This window comes from Hyperolius riggenbachi, chromosome 3, assembly GCF_040937935.1.
Source record: "Hyperolius riggenbachi isolate aHypRig1 chromosome 3, aHypRig1.pri, whole genome shotgun sequence".
NCBI classification, from domain to species: Eukaryota; Metazoa; Chordata; class Amphibia; order Anura; family Hyperoliidae; genus Hyperolius; species Hyperolius riggenbachi.
The window spans coordinates 378,375,621-378,403,018 of NC_090648.1; the positions used below are offsets into that span (position 1 = coordinate 378,375,621).

General features: G+C 43.9%; 1 protein-coding gene across 25 annotated transcripts in view; it reads right to left on the reverse strand.

Annotated features, from left to right (window-relative positions):
* The window catches only part of MICAL3 (microtubule associated monooxygenase, calponin and LIM domain containing 3), a 340,878-nt gene that overhangs the window by 155,066 nt on the left and 158,414 nt on the right, over positions 1-27,398 (reverse strand). For all 25 annotated transcript variants that reach the window (XM_068277274.1, XM_068277272.1, XM_068277276.1 and 22 more), the window contains 8 exons: positions 26,260-26,517; positions 24,679-24,794; positions 23,273-23,399; positions 21,222-21,318; positions 20,846-20,993; positions 14,600-14,793; positions 11,883-11,995; positions 8,022-8,084 (listed from right to left, as the gene is read on the reverse strand). In XM_068277274.1, coding sequence (XP_068133375.1) covers positions 8,022-8,084; positions 11,883-11,995; positions 14,600-14,793; positions 20,846-20,993; positions 21,222-21,318; positions 23,273-23,399; positions 24,679-24,794; positions 26,260-26,517 — 1,116 coding nt within the window. The remainder of the gene's footprint in view (positions 1-8,021; positions 8,085-11,882; positions 11,996-14,599; positions 14,794-20,845; positions 20,994-21,221; positions 21,319-23,272; positions 23,400-24,678; positions 24,795-26,259; positions 26,518-27,398) is intronic.

A 27,398-nucleotide genomic window follows, 5' to 3' on the forward strand; every position in this document is an offset into this window, starting at 1 on the left:
GTACACCTGTAAGTAGCTGACAGAGCTGCTCTCTCCCTGCAGTACAGATATCGTCCATCAGCGTGTATACACTGCCTGCTGTGACACCCACTGCCTGCATTATTAATTATTCAGATCAGCGTATATATTGATCAGAATGATTAATAATTCAGGTAGTCCAGTGTTGCTGAGCACAGTGTACGCTGATAGCCAGATACCTGTAGTTAATGGGGCAGAGAGAAGCTCCTGTGCAATTTAGATAAGAAGCCAATTGCCTGCTGTAAACTTCCTGGTCCGTCTCTGCCCTCTACCCCTCTCACCATAAGGTCTCCGCTCTCTATTTGTTTCTCCTGTGCCTGCCAAACTGGACTGGTGCTGCAGACTGACAGAGTCCTGTTGAGATCTCACTCTCCTGTGACCTGTCACTTCTGTTACCTCTTCTCACTCTCCATTCTGTCTCTCCTCTGTCTCTCCCATCTCTGCTTCTCTCTCGCCCTCATCTTTCTATCCATTCACTCTCTCTTTATTCCATACCTAAATTATTATTATGTATGTATACAGCACTTTAGAGCACATAGTCCTGTCCCTGACTTGTCAGAAGAGCTCACAATCTAATTCTACCGTAGTCATAGTCCTACCAATTATTTTGTATTTATAAAGCACTGGCATCTTACGCAACACTTTACAGAGTATGTAGTCATGTCACTGACTGTTCTCAGAGGAGCTCACAATCTAATCCTGCCATCGTCGTAGTCTAATGTCCTAGTATTCTATTATTATGCATTTATATAGCACCGACATCTTCTGCAGCACTTTTCAACAGATTACATAGTAATGTCACTGACTGTCCTCAAATGAGCTCACAATCTAACCACCCTTATCCCCCAATTGGTAAGCCTAACCTGACTCTTTCTACTAATTTAAAACATTTTCAAACGGCTTGCTCTTTCTTAATGTTGGATAGTTGCTCCTAACTTTCACCCCCTCCTTTGGAAGTGCCAAACCCTAAGGCCCGGTTCACATTAGCGTTCCTTGTCCGGATCCGCCTGATCGGATCCGGACCGTATACTGTACAAACGGAACGCACGTTCCGCATAGCAATGCAAAGGCTATGCGGACGTTCACATACGTACGTTCCGTACAGTACGGAGCCGGACACTTTTCCAACATGCGCTATTTTTTGGTCCGGTTCATCCGGCCCACGCACCCCCGCCTGGAGCCTGACTGCACCATCCGGATATAGAAAACCAATGGGAAACGGAAGCACAGAACACACTGGAGACAACACCGGACGTTCTACCCCACTTCCTATGCGTATCATAGCGGCTATTTCGGATGGGGACACATGGGCCCAGCATATCTGGAGTGGAGCAGCAGTGCTGGAGCTGTTTTGGCAGTATGTCGGAGGTGGAGGTGAGGCCTACAGCGGAGGACCTGATTCTATAGGTGCACCAGGCGCACCTTCTGCAGACCCCAACAAATTTCAAGGTATTTTGTTTTTTTTTTCCTCCCCCACGGATCCAGATGGCAGCCTGAAGCAGTCCTGATGCAAACGGACCGGATCCGGATCGGAACCGTACGGTTCCAATCCGGATCCGGTCCGTTTGCATGCCAAAACGCAAGTGTGAACGGGGCCTAACAATCTACCATCTATTCCTAATTCTTTCCGTAAAACAAACAACCCAGCCTACACCTTGAGTGGGTCCAGGTAATCACCCCAATTTTTTTTTTTTTATATATTTTTTGGGGGGGAGGGGGATGTTAACACCAGGCCTAGGGCAGTAAAAGGTACAAATCCGGCCCTGCATGTGAATAGAGAACTGGTTAGGGGACGGAAGGCAAAGTTGGAGGTAAACGTGTCATATTCAAAATGGGATGGGAAATGATTAGCGCTGGGATCCTCGCAAGTGTCAGTACCAGGTCCAATTCTTTTCGTTGTATGTAATGTAGATGGAATACAGGTTAATGTTACATACAAAATTATGCAGAATTATAATTGCTACTAAATTAATCAGCACTACACTGAGGTGAGATCATTCTACGGTCGGCTGGCCACTTTTCATAAGTCACACACTGAGTGTGCTTTCTCCTACTTTGTCTCCATATATCCTAGCCGTCCTGCACGTAAATGGAGAGCTGCACCAACTATACACAGCTCAACTCTGATTGCTCCTCTGGATGTTCCAGAAGTTCATTCTACTTTACTATAAATTAAACAGTGGGATAGACTGTCTTACTTTCCAAGAACAAACTGTTGGACAAACTGTTATTTAGCTTAGAAAAATGATGGCCAAGGGGTGATCTGATTACCATGTATAAATACATCACAGAGCAATACATAAGCTTGGCAGATAAGCTTTTTGTCCCTAGGCTTGTACAAAGGACAAGGGGGTATGGAAACCAAAAAAAATGCTTTCCTTGCATTGAAAGGACATCCACAGCTATAATTACTAGGCAATTCCCAGCAGAGTTGTTCAGGGATTTTATTTGACTGCCATCTGGATTTGGGAAGGACCTTTTTCCCTTTGAGGTTACATTCAGTGCCACGTTGTGGCGCTGCGTTATAAAGTCTTATATCGCAGCTTACCGCACTGCAATGATAATCCTATGGGACGTTCACAGCGCGACGTTAAGGTCGCGTTGAAAAATGTTGCGTTGCGGTCATTCACTGCTTGCAGTGCATTACCTCTAAATGCAGACACGTTGCGACTTTAATGTCATATTAAAACGCAACGTCCCACTGTCATTATGCCCTCAAGGCTAAAACTGGCCATGCTATGAAATTTCCCCCCACCCCTCCCTTTACCTGGATTCAAATGGACTATGTGAGAGTGCAGGACAGACATGTACATATTTTTTTTTTCTACCCGGTTGAACGAATGGATATATTTTTTTTCAACCAAAGCAATTGCGTTACCATAACGCTACATGTTACAATGCAATGCTAACGTCGCACTGTGAACGTCCCTTAGGATTAGCATTGCAGTAAGCTTTGTTATAAGACTTTATAACGCAGCTCCACAACGTCCCGTTATGAATGTAGCCTGTGGGGACTTCAAGGAGAAGCATGTGTGATATAGTACAATTTAATTATAGTAAACTCTGATGAAGCAAAACTTCGGTTATAGTAAACTAAATGTCCAGATCTGGGGTAAGTACAATTATAAGCATATGGAAGTAACACCTGGTATAGTAAGCCTGAATATAATAGAATGTGTTACTTTAAACTGGTTTTAGCTTCCTGTGGTATTCTGTTTCCGGCTATAGTGAAAAGTGGGTAGGCGCATGCATTATACGTCAGAGAACCATGAACTGTGGTCAGGCTGGCAGCCACTTGTAGACAGCTTGCTATCTGCTCATTACTCTGCACCTGTGTGGATTACTTCAAAAGCACCAGCTGGTGTGACCTATGTGTAAGCGGACACAAGTAAGTTACCTTCCTGTGTAAGTTGCAGCCTGATTACTGAGGGAATTGCCTTTCATCTGTGACTAGCTTGTGCATGGCTTCAACACTACAGCATCATCCAGGCTGCACAGAATTGTGGACAGAGGAACACTATCAGTACTGTACCTGCATTAAATTGAATCTGAAGCGAAAATACGCTTATGCGATAGTGAACAGTATGAGTAGTACAGCTAAGAAATAGACAAGTCATATATTGTTTCCAGTACAGAAAGAGTTAAGAAACTTCAGTCATCTATCCAAAAGAGCTTCTCTGAGCTCTGCAACCCAACTTGGGTGGCTACAATGTTGTTTTCCAGAGCACTTATACATCAAAGAAATAGCAGGATGCTCCCAGCAAAGTGAGCGGGAGCAAGGACGCGCACGGCCAGGGCTGCACAGGCGCAGTGGCCTGTGACATTAAAGTCTCAAAAACCTGAAGTGAGCAGCTTTGGGGGACCAGAGGATCGTTTTGTCCCGGCGCAGGCATAGGATGTCTGCGGGGGGCCAAGGTAAATTGAACTTCAGATATATATATCTATAGCTAACAGTAGTCCTTTAAAAACACCATCTGTGCTCGCTTGCTGAAGCACTGGAGAGAGAAATTAACTCCCAATTATTGACTGAATTAACCACTTACTGCACCAGATGCAGTATAATCACAGCCCAGGAAAACTTCACTTGAAGTCCCAGTTCCGTAAATATTCGTTTTCAGTGGCGGGTGGCCACAGCTCACTACTGCTTGGGTACGCGTCGCCACCCATTAGTAGGGAGATGAATGAACGGAAACGCATTCTTTACTACTATTTTTATTGGGCACCTCCTAGTTATTAGTATGTATATAGCGGCACCGACATCTCCCACATCACTTTACAGTGTTTTGTCAATACCACTTAGAGGAGCTCGAAATCTAATGTTTACCATGGTCATGTGTCCATCATAGTCGAATGCCAATTTTTTTTTTTTTTTTTATTTCGATTGTGGGAGTTACTGGAGGAAAACCAATGCAAACATTGGAAGAACATATAAAGAGTCACAGGACTAAATGTGAATTTTAACCTTTAAAAACACTAAATAGGACTATTCCTAAAAGTCTTATTTATTTAGTATTAGAACAAAGAGTTGATACAAATGTTTATTTTAACAGTTTATTTCCAAATCTGGTCCGCTTTAATTTAGAAGGCATTCACAGATCACTTGCCACCTCTGAGTTCTGGCAGAGATCCCTGCTTATGTGTAACTAATAATCAGTGGAATGAAAATACTATTTAGTTTCACCAGGAAGGAGAATGGTGGGGCTGCTGTGATTTATTAATCCCAATTTCTGCATCCTGGGTGGAGCCAATTAGCATACAAAGGTAATTTCCTGTTACTAGTATCAACCAGTGCACAGAGGGGTAGAGTTTGTAAGAATATGAGGCAGTTTTCTTAAGGAGCACATCACAGTTACCACCACTTACTGCACAACATGGATGATGAGCCAATGAGGCAGCTGCTGCAGGTATTCTGGGAAGGAGACACAACCAAAACTGAGGAAGAAGCTGTTCTGGCTTAGGAGCTGCCCATGACTTTTCAATTGCAAATGTGCAAGAGTACAAGTGAAATTTGTACCATCACTGATCCTTTGAGATCTCTGGAAGACGGCAACAGAGTGGTGCTGGGCCTTTACCTGCCTCCATCCGTGCATCACCATGTGTAACACATAACTAATTGGCTCCTGGGCTGATATAGTATAATGTAGTGTAAAAAACTAAGGGCAACGTCAACAGTACAACTTTTTCTTTTCTAAAAATGTATCACCCATGTGAAGTAACCTTTTCATTACCTTCACTAATTATGCATATTGTTAAGTTAGCAACTTCATAATGAATGCATATTTACTGGACTGTTGGCAGAAGTAAGTGGATTATCTGCAATTATATTTGCCTAGAAAGCTCCTCTACCTCACTAGAACTGGAGAAGTCACTGTTTTGGAGTAATGAAATGCCTCTAAGAAAGAATTGATGTCCTAAAAATGGACATTCTCCCTAGAGCCCTGTATATTTTTGAAACCATACCTATACATGTTCACGCCTCTTTTTTCCAGTCTGAGATTTCCTGCAATTAAATTTATCTGGAAAAATTGTCATGCTATATTGAGTTTCTTCACTAGGACTAGTTCTAAGCAGGAAGGTGGGTTGGGCGTTCCAGATTGCTTCTTTTAAAGATTGCAGAGGATAAGTACTCTGACATTTAAAGTGTACCAGAATCGTAGACGAAGATAGATTTGATACTTACCTGGGGATTCCTTCAGCCCCATAAACACGTCTGAGTCCGTTGTCTTCCTCCCATGGTCTGCCGTTCAGGGCAATCAACTGTAACTGGTTCAGTGGTGTCAGTCAGGGTATTCTGCGCATGCACGGACCTCCTGCACATGTGCAGAAGACCCTGACTGACATGACTGAGTTACCGGGGCTGATTGCGGCTGAACGGCGAACCGCGGGAGGATGGCGAGGGACTCACACATGCTTATGAGGCTGGAGGAAGCCCCGGGTAAGTATCAAATCTTTCTTCTACATATCTGGTTTCCTTTAAAGGACAACTGAAGTAAGGAGGCATATGAAGGCTTCCATATTTATTTCCTTTTAAACAATATCAGCCCCGCTGATCTATTTGGCTGCACTAGTGTCTGAATCAGACCAGAAACAAGTATGCAGGTAATCATGTCAGATCTGACTATAATGTTAAAAACAACTTATTTGCTGCATGCTTGTTCAGGGCCCATTGCGGACAGTACTAAAGGCAGAGGATCAGCAGGATAGCCAGGTAACAAGTATTGCTTAAAAGGAAATAAATATATGACAGCCTCTGTAGCCCTCTCACTACAGTTGTCCTTTTAGCCTGAAACATTTGTGGAAGAATCTCATTCTGGACTTTCTTTCCAAGGAGTCCAATGGATCCACAGAGAATGTCAAGGAGGCGAGGCGAGTGGGCCATTTCTCTCCCATCTGGGATGATATTATCCTCCAATAATATCCTCCAGCGCTGCGTAAATATGTTGGTGCTTTATAAATACAATAAATAAATAAATAAAATAATAAAATAAATAATGGTCCCCATGTCCTCTTTCTGATAGCCCCCACCTTTCACCCAGGATTGGGAAACATGTATCTAATTGAGTCATATCTGCCCAAACCCCCCCCCCCCCCCCTCAAATGCTACTGCGTTCCCAGAGGGTTTTTCCATCTCTGGGGGCCACTTGTTTGCATTGGAAACAGGTCAGAGACTTTCTTGCGGGTCTTTGTACAAGAGGGACACACGCAAGATCCTTAACAGACTTCTAATCACTAAAGTAGACAGTCTCAAAAGCCGGTTCACATTGTTTGCTATAGGATATCAAACTCATTTGGGCTTCCCATCTTTCTGCAGCTACTGGGAGGCACCTTTCCCAGCAGAGAGTTGGTGTAAGTCATCTTCTCTCATAGTCTGGTATTGCCGATTTCAGGTCCTTTTCATTTTTGTACTTGTACTGTATACCTTGGATATCGTTACATGGTTTACTTGTCACGGCTTTCAAATATGGTGTTTTGCTGTTCTGTTAATTATATGCAATTCTTTAAAAGATTTAACAAGAATTGTCTAAAGGAAAAACAATTATATTAATTTGAAGCCCTTTAACTTTTTGGGGGGGATGTACTGTGAGCTAGATAGATAAATGGGGGCCTGCTCAAAAACAAAATTATTGGTCAATTGACAAAGCTACAAGGGGAAAAAAAAGATCTAACGCTTAATCTCAGGCCGATATAAAGAACACACCTGTGAGAACTTGCCTTCCCAAGAATGCTCCCATAGGGGCTCATTCACACTACACAATGCATACATGAATGCAATTTCATGCATGCTTTTCCCAAAGCACGGCATGTGTAAAAGGCTTAGTGACAGCACAAGCTTCTGAGGCTGCACCAATATAAACCAACAGGAAATCGCATGTGCCATGAGATAAAACGTGCCCAGACATGTTTCATCGCAATGCGCGCAAATGCACACTGTACTGTGAATAGTAGCATGGAAGTCAATGGATTGGTCATAGTCAATTGGGGCTGGGGGCTCTTTACACAATTAATCAGTTGAATCAAGTAATGCATTTTTATTTCCGAAATACCGTAGTAAAACACAAATGACTATATTGGCAAATAAAATCGAATATACAAAAAAAATTGTGTAAAAAGTACATACGTACATTAGCAACATAACCAGACAAAAATTAAAAAAAAAAAAAAATCAGTGCCATGAACAGGCTGAAGTGTGACCAAGAACTAGCGGATTAAAACATGCGGTTAGCATCCTATCTATGCAGAGCACCAGGGATGCGAGGACAACAAGTGCGACTACATACACTATTAAATACTTTAGTAACCTGACCTGTTCGGTTTATGTACAACATCAAATTTAGCCACTTACAGGATCTACACTTTTTCCATCATACTGTACAGCATTTACAACATTCTCTGCAGACAAGAAATCTTCCAGCAGGACCATTTACAGTACATTACGTAGTAGTTTGATGTCTGTGCTGTACCGTGCGCTAATAATTACAAAAAGTAGTCTTCGCAGCACTTACGTCTTCTGACTGGCTGGTCTTCCTCCTCTTCCCAGAGCTGTCCACCTCCTTCTCCTTCTTGTCCTTGACAAAGAAACATAACAGTCACACTCAGAGGAGACACAATGGAATTGTCACAAAAGAAGTTTCTTCTAGGACTTTTCTGAACAGAAATAGGTTTTGTAATCAGATTGTTGATAAGTTTCCATTTAAATAATAATATAATGCAAATGCAATATAATAAGAGACTAAGGTGCTGCATGTCTGGTTCCTCTCCTTTATAAGAACAGAAATCTGAGGCTGCAGTGGGCACAGGCTAGCCAAAGCTGGACAGTGATTGGATTAGAATGGCATTAAAGCGTGTTTTCAATTTCTAAGATTTATGGTTTGTTTTATGATGAAAATCAAAAACGCTGCTCTGTTTTAGCTGTGCTTAAATTGGGATAAAACTCTGACATAACATAACTAATAAAAATGTGTTTCCTACTTTCGATACAGTTATCAGATTTGCTTTTGTGCACAAGAAATATTGTCTGTCTACAAATCAAGTTTATCTGCTTTGAAAGTTTCCTTTTCTTTTTCTTGCATAGCTGCTGGATTTATATAGTAAAATCTATCTAGTTTCAATGTATACTGAATGTATCTGACAAATGAATGTAAACAAAAGATAATGTTATAACTTCTTCAGATGTGTCCAGAAGCTGCCCACTGTGTTTCACTGTTTAAATGCTGTTCTGCTACAATTTTGTGTGTGTGGTGGTAGATTTTATGCTGCAAATAATCATTTAGAGCAAAGAGGAAATGCTGAGTTTCATACCACTTTAAGGTGTTTTGTAATAAAAAGAATACAACAAGATTGGCTCATGATTAGTTGTAGATCATGGAAACTATCTATCTGATGCTTACTGATTACATGAAGCATGGTTTACTTCCCAATGCAGTACAATGTTTTGAAGCAGTCACTTGCATATCCTCCTGCCTGCAAAACCACTGCCCTGTGCATGCTATCTATACAAAGAATGGGCATTTCCAATCAAGGCTTGATCAATATTATGATCAAATACGGATAAGGTATTCCCTAATTTTTAAAAGATTTGTATTAGACACTAACCCGTTAAAAATACAAAAACCCGTGTATAGCTAACTCAGCTTGAGTCGCTAAACCAATTCAACTCTGACCTCTCATCATCATGCTATTTCCATCCACAAAATTGCCACTTGCTGGATATTGTTTGTTTGTGTGCCGCACCATTTTAGTAAACTAAAAAAGCGGCATGACTGATCGGAAGTTACAGAAATACTTTGCTTGTATGGCAGCAACAATCAAGTTACATTCAAAGTAAGACAACTTTTTCCTATTCTGGTATACCATTTTTATTGCATGTGTATGACGTTTACTATGCACATTTCAACTCACACTATGAGCATATATACAAATTCAAAAGTGCAAATCTGAGACTGCAAGTCAGTGATGTCATTTAATTAAAAAAAAAAAAAAAAAAAAAAAAAAAAAAAAAAGGGGGAAAAAAAGCAGCATGCTGCAATTTGTGATCAGGCATTCATTAACATGGGCCCTAAGATGTAATACAGTTCTGCAAAAAAAAATAAACAAAAAAAAAATATCTAGTGGAAAAGGGCTAAAGGCTGGTTCCACGCTTGTCTGTCAGTCTGCACGAGTTGTCTGACAGTGCTGCATATTGCTGTTAGTTGATTTTCCGCATATGAAAAAAAGAATCCAAGTGTAAACTAATCCATTGATTAACATTGGTTCTCAGTTTTCTTGTGGAGAAAATGCACTGAAAAACTGAAAAGTGTGAATCGCATAACGCATATGCTACATGAACATGAACTGCAATGGAGACTGGACATAGACTTTAATACAAAGTCTGCATGCAGCGAGTCAGAATAACAAAGAGAACGCAGAGAAGTGAACAGGCTCATAGAATTGTAGGGGCAGTGAGTTGACAGGCAGCATTCTGCAGCGCAAAGAAAACACTGACCTAACCCTCAACTGTAAAAACTGGTACACATCAAATTTTGATTGGCCAATTGTATCACTTCCATTTAGTATGAAAGCTTGTCAACATAATCTGTTCATAGAATTCAAAGTCTGTTGGAGGTGGTAAAATTGGTCAGTAATTGGTCAAAATTGGATGTGTGTATGCACCACCTTTAGTCTTGATCTAAATGTATGATTTAACTTTTTCTATTTCTCTTTTCTGAAACATGCCTCGGCGCCAAATTCTTTTGTCAACCCCAGCCTCATGCAGAGTGGCGCAGGGAGAGCTGTGTATTTACCGTATTTTTCGCCGTATAAGACGCACTTTTTCTTCCCCAAAATGTTGGGGGAAAAGTGGGTGCGTCTTATGCGGCGAAGGTACGGATTTCGGGATGCAGAGGTGCGCAGGGAAGCACTATATACATTACCTGCTCCTGCCGCTGCGCTCCTGGCTCCAATCCTGGCTCCCCGATCCTCTTCTTCCATCTACCGCTGCCCGCTGCTGCCCCCGCCGAACATCGCTGGCCGGTCTTAATTAGCCGCAGGGATACGCTATGAGCACACCACGTGCCGGGGTCACGCATGCCGCCGAACGCTGGCCGGTCCTAATTAGCCGCGCAGGGATACACTATCAGCACACCACGTGCGCCGGGGTCACGCATACGCATGTGTGACCCGGCGCACGCTGATAGCGTATCCCTGCGCGGATAATTAGGACCGGCCAGCGTTGTTCGGCGGCATGCGTGACCCCGGCACGTGGTGTGCTGATGGCGTATCCATGCGGCTAAGACCGGCCAGCGATGTTCGGCGGGGGCAGCAGCGGGCAGCGGTAGATGGAAGTAGAGGATCGGGGAGCCAGGAGCGCGGCGGCAGGAGCAGGTAATGTATGTGTACCTGCACAGGGGGACACCGGCACTGGAGGACACACGGATAACGGGGCCACAGGCACAGGGGACGCTACCACAGGGGACACTGCTACAACAGGGGGACACTGCCACAACAGGGGGATACTGCCACAGGGGACACTGGCACAATAGGGGACACTGGCACAGGGGACACTGCCACAACAGGGGGACACTGCCACAACAGGGGGACGGGGGACACTGGCACAGGGGGCTGCAGGCAGAACAGGGAAACACGGCAGGCAGAACAGGGGGACACAGCAGGCAGAACAGGGGGACACAGCAGGCACAGGGGGACACAGCAGGCGCAGGGGGACACAGCACAGGGGGACACAGCAGGCACAGGGGGACACAGCACATAACACTGTCCCCATATGTGGTGTAATAGTATGTAATGTAACTGGAAAGGGGGAGGTAAAAAGCCCTTAAGACACCCCTGCATCATAGACACACCTAGGTTTAGTTTTTTCTTTTTTTCCTGATTTTTGCCCTCTAAATCTGGGTGCGTCTTATATGCCGGAGCGTCTTATACGGCGAAAAATACGGTACCTGATCTGGAAGCAGGATTAGCTTTCCTCTTCCTCCAACGAGCAGCACTGTAATGCTGGGTCCTAATCACAAGTCATATCATGTAATCGGGACCCAGAGGATGACGTTGGCATTACAGCGCCTCTCTATGGTGGAAGAGGAGAGCCAATCCTGCATCTGGAGCTGGTAAAATATGAAGCCCTCCCTGTGCCGCTCTTCATTTACAGTGTGGTAAGCAGCCCAAGTATAGCAGTCTGCAGCACCTCTGCCCCAAGTTGTATTAAATAAGATAAAACAGGTGGTGCTGCTAATTTATGCAGGTGTACAAGTATTCCTAAAGAAGTGGTGCTCAGTTGCTAAGTATGGGAATGTGCAATATAATAAATAAATTAAAAAAAAAAAGAATTCTCATACACAAAAGCCCACATTTATGATAAAGAGACTATGGCATACCTTGGGAGTGCGTTTTCGGGAGATAGTCTGGCCCAGTTTACTGAGGAAGGAGATGGGAGATTTGGAAGTAGCAAGCAGAGCTGCTTTTTCATCTAAGTTCATATCTGCGTTATCTGTGGAGATGGGAGACAAATATGTTTGTTTGAAAGGGGTCCTCTAAAAATAGTGCTGACTTCAAGCCCAGCTTCAACTGAAAAATAAATGTGATTAGCAACAGGCAAAACAATCCTTGGAGGGCAAATTTAATTATGGCGGGAAACAAATGTGCAGCAGGTAATCCTAAAGTTTACACAGCTGTCAGTTAATCTCACCGCGGCTCCGGTTTCAGTTTTGAAATTTGTACAGAGTACTTTCATCTAATTGTTCAGTTTGAAAACAAGGGATACAAGCTATTTTTATTGCTGCCTGCATTACGGTTTGGAAGAAGAGTAGATAACTTGAGCAGGTACCGGGGCTTTTTCTTTCTTTCTACACAAAGGAAATGTAGAGCCTCTGTTAAGACTACTGTTCCTTATTGAGAGAGAGAGAGAGAGAGAGAGAGAGAGAGCGCGAGTGAGGGAGCGAGCGAGCGTGCGAGACAGGGAGAGAGTGCGAGACAGGGAGAGAGCGAAAGAGAGAGAGTGCGAGAGAGAGAGAGAGTGCGAGAGAGAGAGAGAGTGCGAGAGATAGTGTGAGGGAGCGAGCGCGAGAGAGGGCAAGAGAGCGAGCAAGAGAGCGTGTGTGTGTACACAGAGAGAGAGAGAGAGAGAGAGAGAGAGAGAGAGAGAGAGAGAGAGAGAGAGTGCGAGCGAGTGAGTGCGAGCGAGCGCAAAAACTCTTACCCAGCAAGCTCCCGATCTCTCACAGTAGTCCTGCTTGACAGGCAAGGCATGTCAGAGGATCGCTCTTGTGCTACCTCCTGCCTATGCTGGGAGTGGGAATATTTGGTCCCATAGAAGGATAAGCACAGGCCCGTTTTTAGGGCCGTGCGACCCGTGCGGGTGCCCTGGGCGCCGAAGGAGTTGTGGGCGCAGTAATGGAGGGGGGAGCCGCCCTACCTCTCCCTCCCTTCCTCGCCGCGGGCGCCCTCCGTGCTCCCCCCTCCGAGTCTGACTGAAAGGAAGCGCTGTCACCGCTGTGTAGGGAGGGGCAACTCACCTCCCTGGATCCAATCGCAGCCGGTCTCCTCATGTCTTCTCTTCATAGCCGCTGATACGCACGCTGCTCCCTGTAGCCGGAAGCAGCGTGCGTATCAGCGGCTGTGAGGAGAAGACAGAGGAGGAGAACAGCTGCGATTGGATCCAGGGAGGTGAGTTGCCCCTCCCTACACAGCGGTGACAGCGCTCATCTTCAGTCAGACTCGGAGGGGGGAGCACGGAGGGCGCCCGCGGCGAGGAAGGGAGGGAGAGGTCGGGCTGCCCTCCCCGCGGCTCCCCCCTCCATACTGGGGGGCATCTACCTAATCTAACCTATACTGGGGGGCACTTACCTAATCTAACCTAGACTGGGGGGCACCTACCTAATCTAACCTACCCTGGGGGCACCAACCTAATCTAACCTATACTGGGGGGCAGCTACCTAATCTAACCTACGCTGGGGGCACCTACCTATCTAACCTACACTGGGGGGCACCTACCTAATCTAACCTATACTGGGGGGCACCTACCTAATCTAACCACACTGGGGGGCACCTACCTAATCTAACCTATACTGGGGGGGCACCTACCTAATCTAACCTATACTGGGGGGGCACCTACCTAATCTAACCTATACTGGGGGGCACCTACCTAATCTAACCTATACTGGGGGGCACCTACCTAATCTAACCTATACTGGGGGGCACCTACCTAATATAACCACACTGGGGGGCACCCACCTAATCTAACCTATACTGGGGGGCACCTACCTACTCTAACCTATACTGGGGGCACCTACCTAATCTAACCTATACTGGGGGGCACCTACCTAATCTAACCTATACTGGGGGGCACCTACCTAATCTAACCACACTGGGGGGCACCTACCTAATCTAACCACACTGGGGGGCACCTACCTAATCTAACCTATACTGGAGGGCCCCTACTTATCTAACCTGTATTGGGGGCACCTACCTACCTAGCCTATACTGGTGGTAACTATACTGGCTACCTATATTGGAGGCACCTACCTAACTAACCTTTACTGGGGGCACCTACCTATCTAACCTATACTGGGGGCAACTATACCGGCTACCTATACTGGAGGCACCTACCTGGCTAACCTCTACTGGGGGCAACTATACCGGCTACCTATACTGGAGGCACCTACCTGGCTAACCTATACTGGGGGCAACTATACTGGGGGCAACTATACTGGGGCACCTATGCCTGGCTACCTATACTGGGGGGACCTATAGCTGGCTACCTGTACTGAGTGCAACTAGACCTGGCTAACCTATACTGCGGGCATGTATACCTGGCTCAGCGGGGGGGGGGGGGCGTAATTTTAAAACCCTCGCCCTGGGTGCATTTTAGCCTAGAAACTGCCCTGGATAAGCATACCATTTTAAGTACAGTATTCCAAACACGGACCCAAAATACTTTGACTTAATGATGTCACTGAATGCAGTAAACCGTATAGACTATTTTAAAAAATTCAGCAAGGAATGAAGTGGACCAAGCAAAGCATTGTGGAAATTTGGGTAAGTTAGATTTACAATAATTTATTATCTTCATGGTACCAATAGGAAGAAAGCATACCAGAATTGGCAGTCTCCTTAAACATTTCATAGAACTGGCTGAGATAAACCACCATAGACAGCTTGTCTGGATCCCCAACAGATGCCATCTCCTTTCCAGTCATGATGGGCGAAATACCCAGTTCCCGCTCTGCGATATCAAATGCCAGCTGGTTGTTTTTCTCCACATCATGCTCATCTAGAGAATCAAAGTCTCTGCAGGAAACAGAAGAAATTGTGAGGTGGAAAGCAGCCTGAAAAAACAGCAGTCTGGGCAAATTAGAAATGTTAATTCTTCTTGACTTCCTGATGACTAAATAAATACGCAGTCAGGGCCCTTTTCCACCTGCAGTCGCTAGCGTTCACGCTGAACGCTAGCGATTGCTGAATCGCAAAACCGGCGATTCCCCGACGTTCGCGGCCGCGATTTTGCTATGCTATGCACTGCATAGCAAAATCGCGGCAAATATCGCTCCGCCGCGCGTTCGCGTCAAAAGCGAATCGCGGTAGTGGAAATGACCTACCGTGATTCCTATGTTAAAAAGCAAACCATAGCGATTGTAAAATCGCTAGCGGTTTGCGTTTTTGCGATTCAGCCAGCGCAAACGCGCTCGTGGAAAAGGGCCCTCAGAAACCTCTCACAATCCACTTTCTGCAGCACAGGACTTGCAGAGCTAAAAGAGCATGGTGTATGCTCTACTTATTTGCAGTCTAAACAATATAGTTCTAGTGAGTCAAGCAGCAGTTTATCCCAGAGAGCCTTCCAGGCTGCATCAGGATATGGAGGTGCAGCAGAAAACAACCCTGGAAGCAAGTCACCTCAGACAATTGGAAAAATAGGTATCAAAACATGGTGTTTTGCGTGAATGGCGGTAAACAACTGTACCAGTGCTGCCCATTCATTTGAATGGGAAGGTGTAGCCTTCCTGGCGGTATGGACGAGCTGAGTTCGTCCAGCAAAAACGTGCAAAAAGCGGTAATGACGAGCTGAGCTCGTCCATGCCGACAGGAAGACTTCCTGTTTCTCTGCCCCGCCGGCTGCATTTTTTTCTCATCAGAGGGATTCCCCAGGATGGCTGGATGCCTGACTGCACGCTGTGGGTAGCGATCTGTGCTACAGAGGGGGATCCCTGCACGCATAGCCACCATTGAAGGGGGAATCCCCCCGCCCGCACAGAGGGGGATCCCCCGCCCGCACATTCTCCGCATTCAAGGGGGAACCCCCCCACATGCTCTGCCCTGCTGGCTGCCCAGGGATTCCCTAGGGTGGCTGGATGCTTGTTCTGCACGCTGTGGGTAGCACAGATCGCTACCCACAGCGTACTAGGAGGGAGGGAGGTGGGGGAGGATTGGGAGGGGGGGAGGGACATCGGGCAACCTATAAAGCTGGCTAAACACTTGGCACACTACATATCTGGCTGCACATCTGGCTCACTATATACCTGGCTGCACATCTGGCTATACATCTGGCTAACTATACCTGGCTGCACATCTGGCTACCTATACATCTGGGTCTTCTACTCACCCATTGGCATGCTGATCCCTCGTTGAGTACCTCTGATGGCTTCCCCAGTGTCTTCTTCCATGTCCCTTGGCGGATTTTCCTTCTCCGTCGGCGTTGATGACACCAAGGCCATCGGCGTTGATGACAACAGCGTCATCAACATCTTGCAGAAAATACTTTTTTTTTTTTTTTTTTTTAAATTAAATTCAATACAATAACCTGTATTGAATTAACCACTTCACCACTGAGGGGTTTTACCCCCTGAGCAATTTTCACCTTTCAGCGCTCCTTCCATTCATTCGTCTATAACTTTATTATTACTTATCGCAATGAAATGAACTATATCTTGTTTTTTTCGCCACCAATTAGGCTTTCTTTAGGTGGGACATTATGCCAAGAATTATTTTTTTCTAAATGTGTTTTAATGGGAAAATAGGAAAAATGTGGGGAAAAAAATAATTATTTTTCAGTTTTCGGCCATTATAGTTTTTAAATAATGCATGCTACTGTAATTAAAACCCATGAAACGTATTTGCCCTTTTGTCCCGGTTATAAAACCATTTAAATGATGTCCCTATCACAATGTTTGGCGCCAATATTTTATTTGGAAATAAAGGTGCATTTTTTTCAGTTTTGCGTCCATCCCTAATTACAAGCCCATAGTTTATTAAGTAACAGTGTTATACCCTCTTGACATAAATATTTAAAAAGTTCAGTCCCTAAGGTAACTATTTATGTATTTTTTTTAATTGTAAATTTTTTATTTTTTTTTTAATTACAAAAAAAAAAAAAAATGGGGAGTGTGGGAGGTAATGAGTTAATTTTATGTGTAAAAGTCATTTATTTGTATGTGAAAAATGTGTAGGGTGTAGTTTACTATTTGGCCACAAGATGGCCACAGTAACTTTTTGTTTTAATGCGACCTCCAAGCTTCCTTCCGGAAGCTTGGAGGAAGTATAATGAGCATGGACACGTGAGTTTTTTCTCACAATGATCGCGCTGCCCATAGGAGAGCAGCTGATCATTGCGGGGCTTAGATCAACGAACGGGAATGGATTTTCCCGTTCATTGACCTCTGGGCGAGCGGGCGGCGGCGGTTTTACTAGCGGCGGGCGGCGTGTTTACGAGCGGGAGCGCGGGCAGCGTCGGGAACGCGGAAAGTACGTGTTTCTCCGTCCCTGGTTTTTAAAGGATGGAAAAAGGGGCGGAGAAATACGTACGCGCGGGGGTAAAGTGGTTAAATTTAAAAAAAAAATTGATTGCAAAAAAAAAAAAAAATGGTTGAAAATAATTGGAAATTAATTGAAACACTTTTTGCATGGAAATCCTGGGGAAATTGAACGCCATGACAAGCGCCATGCCCAACGTTTACCACCCAGTAAGTGTCCAAGTGAACCAGGCCTTACTACTAAACTGTACATACTGTAGACATGCAGGTATTATAAAATGGTTATAAAAAAGATCATGCAAGTTAACCTAGGACTTTTGACCCACTAATTTGTAGAAAAGCATGTTCCTCCCTAGAAGTCTTCCAATCCTATCAACAAGGAGATAGGAGCTTGCAGGAGACAAGGGCTGTTATTTCTGGCTCTCTGCTCATGCCAATCATGGGATATCCACTCTGAAGCATTGCGGAGGCTGTTTGACACCTGAGAGCTGCTGGTAATCTGCGAACATCCCTCTTGGCTTTACTGCGTGCTCAGATCTTTGTGAATTGACATTTGCTGACATTAATTGAGGTGTTTACCACACAAATCTTTAATTTTCCTCACTGCTCAGCAATTTCAGCTTGCCATGCGGTAATGGCATTAGTGAATTGACAGTTCACTAAATGATCAGTAAAAAAAAGCTGTTTTCTGCATTACCGCATGCGGTAAAAGCTTTGTGAATGTTGCCCATGATCTACATAATGGAGCTACTATCTGACTCTGAAGTGTTGCATGGATGTAGATGTGATCCATCAAAATGCAAAGGATTCCAACTTGCATGCAAATTTCCTGCAAGTTGTAAGCATCGTATATTTGGGCAAACCAAATGCAGTTCTTTTAATTGGATTTTAATTGGCCCATTTCCAAGCTGAATACAATTTGCATGAAACTTGATACAAGCCATAATGATTTGCTTCTCACTGACCAACTCTATAGGAGTCTGTGAATCAAAAGGAAATACAGTATGTCAAATGAAATAACACACAAATACTTCAATGCTGTATGTAATGGTTTGGATGGAGTTATGATTGGAGGTGATTTTACACAGGTGACAGATGCACTTTGACACCATAGTCTCTACACATGGCTGGTTATTTGCAGCGTCAGGAGAGTACTCCACCACTCTCTTCCGGAGCTATAACAATAATGGCATTCCCTCACTAATCGAGACGGCAGAGACTCAGATTACAGGAAGCTGGAACAGGTTCCAGGAATTTGTGATTTCACCCCCAGGCTGAGGTGACAAAACACTCAGGAAGAAAGGCAACACCTTGGCCCTCATATGCTGGAGAACACCTTTAATGCAGTATCACTAGTTTCCATCAAAACCTATAATTGCTAACAGCTGAGATATTCCTTCCCAGACTATGTTCTGTAATACAGCCTCGATTCTCTGCAAGCCATAAGATGTAACCAAACTTAGTAGAAATATTACTAGGCTGCTTCTTGGGCTTTTCACGCACGCACGCACGCACGCACGCACGCACGCACGCACACACACACACACACACACACACACACACACACACAGAGTAACAATACAATCAACAAAAAAAGGGCAGGTTTTACATTGACTACGTGTACTGGTTAAGGGATCGGCCTTTGACATGGGAGACCAGGGTAGGAATCCTGGCTAGGGTCAGTACCTATTCAGTAAGGAGTTCAAGGCAAGACTCCCTAACAATGCAGGGTGGCCTCTTGAGCGTGCCCCAGTGGCTTGAGTCCAACAGGAGAAAAGCGCTATACAAAATGTTTGTATATTATTATTTAGCTTCTTGAAATCTAATTCAAAGCAGGTTAGTGGCTGGCAGATAGAGTGATGCATATGTACGAGATGATCGGTCTCTACTGCACTGCAATGCTCAGTTACAGGAGAGAGGAGCAGGATGATGACTCATCAGTTCATTGTCCTGCACTGCCCAGTCACCCTCCTGGGAAAATGGTCTGTGCCCAGGTTATGTTACTCAACTGAAAGGAGAAAGTCAGAGCACAGGAATGCTTTAGTCAACTATTGTTTAGCCGAGTTATCTGAATCAGAAGAATGCCTGGATAAAGTTAAAGTATTTTGTTGGGAGACATTTATATATTCTTTATTTCAACTGTGGATTTAGCTGTCTGCATAGAGGGTGGCTTTAAACCTGAGTTTTCTGGAACAAAAGGCTCTCTCAGGGAAGGAACACACAAGAGGACACACACTTCACCTAGCACAAGACTGAACTATTATTGGGAGGAGAATAAGATTGGAACACTTGAAGCACATTTAGTGACAAGACAACTGATCAGTGCAAAGTGCTGCAGAAAATATCAGTGCTATAAAATGGCATTATACTACTACAAATATTATATGATGACTGTGAAAGGTTCTCTACGAGATGCATTTAAAATGACAATAAAGCAGAACTATAGTCTTTATAATGTATTCAAATAAAAACAGGCCAATGAAAAAAAGATTCTGAGTGAGCTTAACTTCCATTAAATTTAGTCATTTAGTAAATGTAATGTTACTAACCAACTTCCCCTGCTGGATATGCAGAGTGTTATTCACAAACTGCATGTAAGTAGTAACTGCATAATTTCTGCCTCCCTGAGATTTGTGGCTCTATTCACTGTCCAAACAATGCTGCTTGGAACCACCCATCTTGCTGCATGATGCATTAGTTGCACAGAGCAGGAGCCCTTGTTACTCACATTCAGTACTTTGGGAAAAACTAGTGACTGGACAGAATATCTAGGGAGATTAATTGATGAGACTTTTTTTCCTTGATAGTGGAAATCAGCTGTAAAGCCTCAGCTCAGGTACTGTTGTATATGCATTAAAAAAAATTAGGTTACCGGCAAATTATTCATAAAAATGCCTCGTAAAAAAGTGTTACCATTTAAAAAAAAACAATACTTGCAGCACAAGTTCATATATATTCTTCATCACCTCCTAAACAACTCCAAGCTGCGCGCTAACCTGATCTCAGCACCCCATCAGCGTGAAGCTATACCTCTCCACTAATGATTGAAAGCCATAATAGGCTACCGGATGTTCATGCGACTAAAGGTGGATTGGTATAGACTGAATAGAATGGAGTAGACATCTGTAGGTCTTCGTCAAGATGAGGATTTATAAAATGGTACAGCAGGTGTTCCTTTTTCTTAATTTAAATGAATGCTCTATTAAATGCTTATAAAAAAAAAATGCTCTGAACGGAGGCTGTACTTTGCCAACGTCTGGATAATATATCATTATATCTGTACATTTGGAAAAGCTGTATTCAAGGCATTCACATGGAGTTGCATGTCTGAACTGTGTCTTTACGTAACCTATGCCTTCTTTCAATACATTTGTATATATCTGTATTCTAATAATGACAGTGTATACAACATTTATGCTCTATATTCAATCCGTCACCATTTGTATGTCTGGACCACGTCTTTATGTAATTTATGCCTTCTTTTACACATTGGGCCAGAAAGGGCATACAATAAAACAGGCTCCCTTTGTTTTTTCTGTAATCATAGCATGAGAAAATAGGTAGTGAGGTAAGTATTACAGGCTTACAGCCCTTACATGAGTTCCGGTCGGTAGCGGTGGATAATGGCACACAAAGCAAGGCCGCTTTTCCAGGACATTGTTAAGTCTGTAACGTTGACACCTGCGTAACCTTCTGTCTGCTTCTGGCACCATCCCAGCAACTTGCTGGAGCGAGCTATAGACTCTGCACAAAACAGAATAAGATCCATGTAACATACAGTGAACTAATTGTAATTAGAATACCCATTTTACAGAACAGTGTTATAGCAATGAAAGGATTTCTGAAAACTGATTTTCTTTTATTGCACTACATTCCCAACCCTTTGCAGAGGAGCAGACACACAGGGAAAAAAAGTACAGCTGTAACTTTCCACCAGATAAAAAGTATCAAGGAACAGGATAAGAGCGTTACCATTTCTACCGAGTTTAGGTGTTCTTTGTGCATTGACAAGATTGCTGATTTCCAAGTTGAGTTCTTTCATCTCTCCTGTGTGGTGTAAATGTCGCACCTGAAAATAAGCAAATAAACTATAAGAAAACAGGAAGATTGAACAATATGATCAAATCTATTACACTATAGCAGAAGGACTTGTGGTCTGGCACTCAAATGCTTGAACCTGGGGGTTAAATGGCCTTACTCAGAGGGCGCTTGCATCACATGCAGTAAACAACATCTTCACCTTGACAATAATCAAACAACTTCTATGAGGCTTGCAGGAAGAACTTCGAGATGTGCAGCAAGTAACATTAGTGCAGAGCACCACAACAAACTTAGCACATGTAAAAGGAGGATACCGTGCACCGATCTCTTGAACAGTTCCAAAAATGTATTGCATTCCTCAGTCAAAAGTAAACAGTATTGACATGTACAGTAAGAGTCGTCAAACCTGTATGTTGGAAGTTGTTGCGGTGAAGGAGGGAGGGGTGACCAGGGGAAGAATGGACGGCACTACAGCCGTTTCACGCCGCTCGGGCGCTTGCTCACATGCGTGTCCGTGAAGAGCCGGCGCCGGAGGGCTTCCTGTATAGGACCTTCAAGCCACGCCTCCGGCGCCGTCTCATTGGTGCAGAGTGGCAATGGGGAAAGGTCGGGGTGAAGGGGCGGAGCTTCGCCGTCCAGCGGCGAAGGACCTGCATCAATGTGGGAAATCAGGTGACGCTGTGTGATAAACCTAGAAGAGGCATAAACGCCCATTACATTAACGTGTACATTATCTGTGGCTCCGTGATAAAACTCATTAGTGCAATCAACATTATTATTGTGTTACAAAACACATTAGTACCTTGACAAAAACATTAAAGTGTACCTAAATCAAAGGCATAATCGCCGTGCTCTGTGCAAACTAGCATATATCCACACCGTTTACCTGAGGACATTACATTTTGCTCACTTGCTCTATCTCTGAAATATATAAAATTATTATTTTATTAGTACATTTATTTAATATTTCAGAGATAGAGCAAGTGAGCAAAATGTAATGTCCTCAGGTAAACGGTGTGGATATATGCTAGTTTGCACAGAGCACGGCGATTATGCCTTTGATTTAGGTACACGTTAATGTTTTTGTCAAGGTACTAATGTGTTTTGTAACACAATAATAATGTTGATTGCACTAATGAGTTTTATCACGGAGCCACAGATAATGCACACGTTAATGTAATGGGCGTTTATGCCTCTTCTAGGTTTATCACACAGCGTCACCTGATTTCCCACATTGATGCAGGTCCTTCGCCGCTGGACGGCGAAGCGCCGCCCCTTCACCCCCGACCTTTCCCCATTGCCACTCTGCACCAATGAGACGGCGCCGGAGGCGTGGCTTAAAGGTCCTATACAGGAAGCCCTCCGGCGCCGGCTCTTCACGGACACGCATGTGAGCAAGCGCCCGAGCGGCGTGAAACGGCTGTAGTGCCGTCCATTCTTCCCCTGGTCACCCCTCCCTCCTTCACCGCAACAACTTCCAACATACAGGTTTGACGACTCTTACTGTACATGTCAATACTGTTTACTTTTGACTGAGGATTGGAATACATTTTTGGAACTGTTCAAGAGAAAGGTGCACGGTATCCTCCTTTTACATATGATCAAATCTATGCCCACTGCCCTCGCTCAACTCCCAAATACACAGCACTGCCCTTCCCCATTATGAGGAAACTATGTCATCTTCATTCCTTTGATCAACAACTAGCTGTCTCTATATACCCTTTGGTGCTGGAGACCCAGGTCATCACTTTGCTCTTTAGTCCCAACTGTCCTCCTTTACTTTGAGTGGAGTATTCTGCTCCTTTTGATTCATAAATCTCCTGATAAGCTGCTTAACTTTTCAGCTCTAGATATTAAGAAGCCGATGACTAATGTAGCTTTTTTTTGGGGGGGGGGGGGGAAGGGACTGTGGTCTGTCCAGTCTTGGCAGAAAATACATCTTTCTCAGGTGAGCTGGTCAGACAACACACCTTGCCACTTACCTGACTAGGTCGCAAGAACTGCAGGTTGACATTGGGGTACCGTGTTGTTGGGTCAATGCTGTATTGGCTGAAATTTTTACTGACGTTCTCAGGAGTGGTCTGGGGGAGCAGCCTGTATATACTCTCCCTAAAAACAAGGAATGACATAAGGGGACCCCATTAGAAACAATTCATAACATGCAGAGTATGTGTCAGTCCACTTAGAACACATTTCAGGCCTATTTTCTACCAGTTTTCCTTCCACACTATATAAGGTAAATAGAGCATGTCCGATGAAAAAAAATACATACAGCTTTTTTCATTGCTCAAGAGTACCATTTGATTACCTTGTCAAAAACAACAACTCTTGTCAAGTGAAAATTAAGCAATACTTGATCTCTCTTGAATCCTAGGTTGTCTACTGTTTAGCACAGTTCTATTACTTTTTCGTAAAATGATACTGAGAAATTCTGGGAAATGGGTGATCAGAAGTGTGTTATTTATAAAGAAGTCTCAATATCAGTTTTTGAAACTTTCAGGCTCTGTGCTCACAAAAGCTACCTCATGATTTATCTGTTCTTATTTGTCTTAAATCATTATCTATCCCTCTTTGCTCATGAATATCTGTTATCTGACTCAACTCGTCTACCACTCCTTATCGGTTTATCACATGAACCAGCTCTACTTATACAGTAGTTTTGGTGACATTTGTGAGAAAAAAAAAAAAAAAGTAGCAAAAGTAGGATGCAGGTTTGAAAGAGGAAAGAAAACACACAAATGCAGAAATCTTGGCATGAAAATATCAGGATATAAAGAAGCTTTAAGCTTGGCCAAATGGAAAGCAATACTATTCTAGTTCTGAGACACCATAACTTTAATACAATGTCTGATGTTCTTGCATAACAGACACCATGTGCGATGCTCTGAAAAGCTTCACTATGTGTGGAATGTGAATGGCCCTAAATTTGAATACAGCTGAAGCAGTGAAAACAGATGTGTTTATTCAGAAGCAGATAACATTCCTTACATTGTTGTACAATGCAATATATCTGACTGGAACCTCTGCCATGATGAAGAGATTGCACATCTCATTTTTGTGCCACAGCTCACATTCACAGCAGGAGAAAAACAAAACACATAAATAGAGAATTCTACAATTATAGCATGGCTGGCAGCCTAACATAAACCCGAACTAAAGTCACTTGACACAATAATAATAATAATAATAATAATAAAAACTTCTTGAGTATCAGATCTGCGACCCTATCCAAAAACCACTCATTCAATTACTTATGAGATAAGTACACCCCTTTGAATCCTAAGGATTTGCATATGAAAACATTTATAAAAAAAAAAAAAAAAAAAAAGGCAAACAAGCTCTAGTCAGGCTGGCAGTTACCACTAGTAATATTGAGCCTTTTTCTCACCTCTCAGCTAGTACTTCTAGTGGACTGGCTCCATGTGCCCAGCTGCGAATCATCCATGCAGTGTCCATGGCAGCCAAGAAACCTCGAGCAATGCCAGTTCCCATTGGCCAGAAAGGCTGTGAAGAAATAAGAATAATGTTGTTAATAATCAATGCAGGTTCCAGCCATGTACGTCTAACAATTTGACCTCTATGGAGGGGGGGGATTGCACTCCCGCCACTGCACTCAGCTGTTTAAAGGGGCGATTTGAATTTGCTTGTGACCATGTGATCACTGTGAGCCAATCCCAGTGATTATAACAAAGGAAAAGGCTCTGATCCTTGAGGGGTCAGAGCCTATTAGTCCCAAAACGGTTAAACAAAGGGAAAGGTTTATTTAAAAATAAATAAATACAAAAAACACCTTTAAGACTCAATTTCTCTGCCATACAACTCTGGCACTAGTATGTGTATGGACACGATTTAGCCTAATCCTGATTGCCCTGGTCTTGTAATTGGTTCACTGTCTCTCCCAGAAATTCTGTCTCCCCACATTCCTGTAATCGTCACCGCTTCTCCCCATGAAAACTTGAAATCACAATACAGGCAGCCAGTAGTTTGGGTCACCCTGAGCTGCTTGGTTACTCTGTTCGTTGTACTCGTCCAAGCCCTATTTCATACAGCCTTATCAATCCCTGCCATGTACTGATGAGGACCAAAAGTCCGAAATAGGCTGTCTACATGTGGGTTTGATATGGCTGTGTAAAACTTAAGGCTGGTTTCACAGTGGGACGTTACAGGCGCATGTTAGAGCAGCCTGTAACGCAGCCCACCGCACAGTAATGAAAAATCAATGGGGCTGTTCACAGTGCGGACGTTGCGTTACATTGTAACGCTGCGTCACAAGACAACGTACAGCATGCAGTACTTTAGACGCGGCTGAGCCGCGTTAGACTGCTTGCACATGCTCAGTAATGTTGGGGAGGAGCGGAGAGCGGCCAGGCACATGGCTAATTAATATGCACTGCACGTTATGACGTGCAGTGTTTACTTCCTGGAGCAGCCGCTCTGTGCGGCGATTGGCCGGCGGGACCACGTGATGCCGCATGCCGGCATCACTGACGCCAGAGTGAGCTGCACAACGCGGCTCACTCTGACGTCCAGATCCAGCACCACCAGGCGTTGAGTTAGGGGGACGTTATGCGACCTTAACGCCCCCTCTAACGCAACGTCCTGGTGTGAAATTAGCCTTAAGCTATAGGCTTGCTATACACCAGCGGTTCTGGATGCTTGCTTGGCTTAACAAGTGTGAAAAAGGGATAATTTGCATATTTAGTAGTGCATTGTGGGTAACCACAAATGTTCATTTATAACTGAATTATTGCAAATTTCCTTCTGTTTTAAGAAGGCAATTACACCAAGCTTTGCTTTTTTAGTAGGAGGGCTTTTTGGTTCCTTTTATCCCCTTGTACATTCCTAGTAGTTTGGGTCACCCTGAGCTGATTGGTTACTCTGTTCGTTAAAAGAGAAGGCCTAATTTCATATAAACCAAAGTACAATTTGCTGTTAAGAAAGATTCCTGTCCTTCAACTGCCCAACTGACCTCCAGAAGGCTGTCTCCGACCAGCGCAACCAGCAGCTGGTGGCTGTTCCTCTCTCGAACCAGAGCTGCATTCTCAGAGGCATACATACAGGTGAAGTCAAACATCGCCACATCCGGCTGGCCATAGTGATTGATGGCAAAGTCCAAAGTGGGCAGCTGGTCATTGGTGGAAAAGCGGGCAGCTTCTGTGGCATAATTCAGCAACGCCTCCTGGTCCACATTGGCACGTGACAGCAGCATTTCAGTGTCCGCATAATCCTGCAACATAAGGGATGGAATGAGAGAGAATTCCAACTGCTCATTTCAGAGGTCACAATATACAGCCAATATTCTGATACATAAGGGAAACCTTAACCACTTCCCTACCCTGGGGTTTCCCCCTAAAAAACCCAAGCAATTTTCTACATTTCACAGGTCTCCCATTCATTAGCCAATAACTTTAGCAGTACTTATCACAAATAAATGATCTATACCTTGTTTTCTTTTGCCACCAATTAGGCTTTCTCTGGGTGGTACTTTTTGCTAAGTAATATTTTATTTTGAATGCATTTTAAAGGGAATAAGGAGAAAAAAAATGAAAAAAGTAATTTCTCAGTTTTCATGCATTACAGTTTAAAAATAAAAAGTATTACTGTAGATCAAGTCCACATATTTTATTACTCCATATGTCCGGTTTATTGCAACATTTAAATTATCTTCCTAGTACGATGTATGGCAACAATATAATATATGTAAATAAAGGTGTATTTTTTTCAACTTTTTTGCCTTGTACTTTACTAGCAATTACAAGCCGTATTCGCCAAAATAACAGAATAAACCCTCACGGCATACATATCTAAACTGCTAAGCCCATTTATTAGCTCCCATCCCTGTAATTAGCAAGATCTGCTCCCTGTATCTCCCCCCCCCCCCACCTATAGATAGCCAGATGAGCCCTTTATTAGCCCTTACCCCATAAAAATCCCAGATGTGACCCTTTAGTAGCCTGATTTGCCCCTTTGTAACCCCACCCGCCTTGGTAGCCAGGTGTGCCCCTTTGTTCTTCCCCTCCAATAGGTAACCAGATGTTCCCTCTATTCCACCTACCCCCCCCCCCCCCCCCATGGATGGTCAGGTGTCCCCCTTTATCCCCCCCCCCC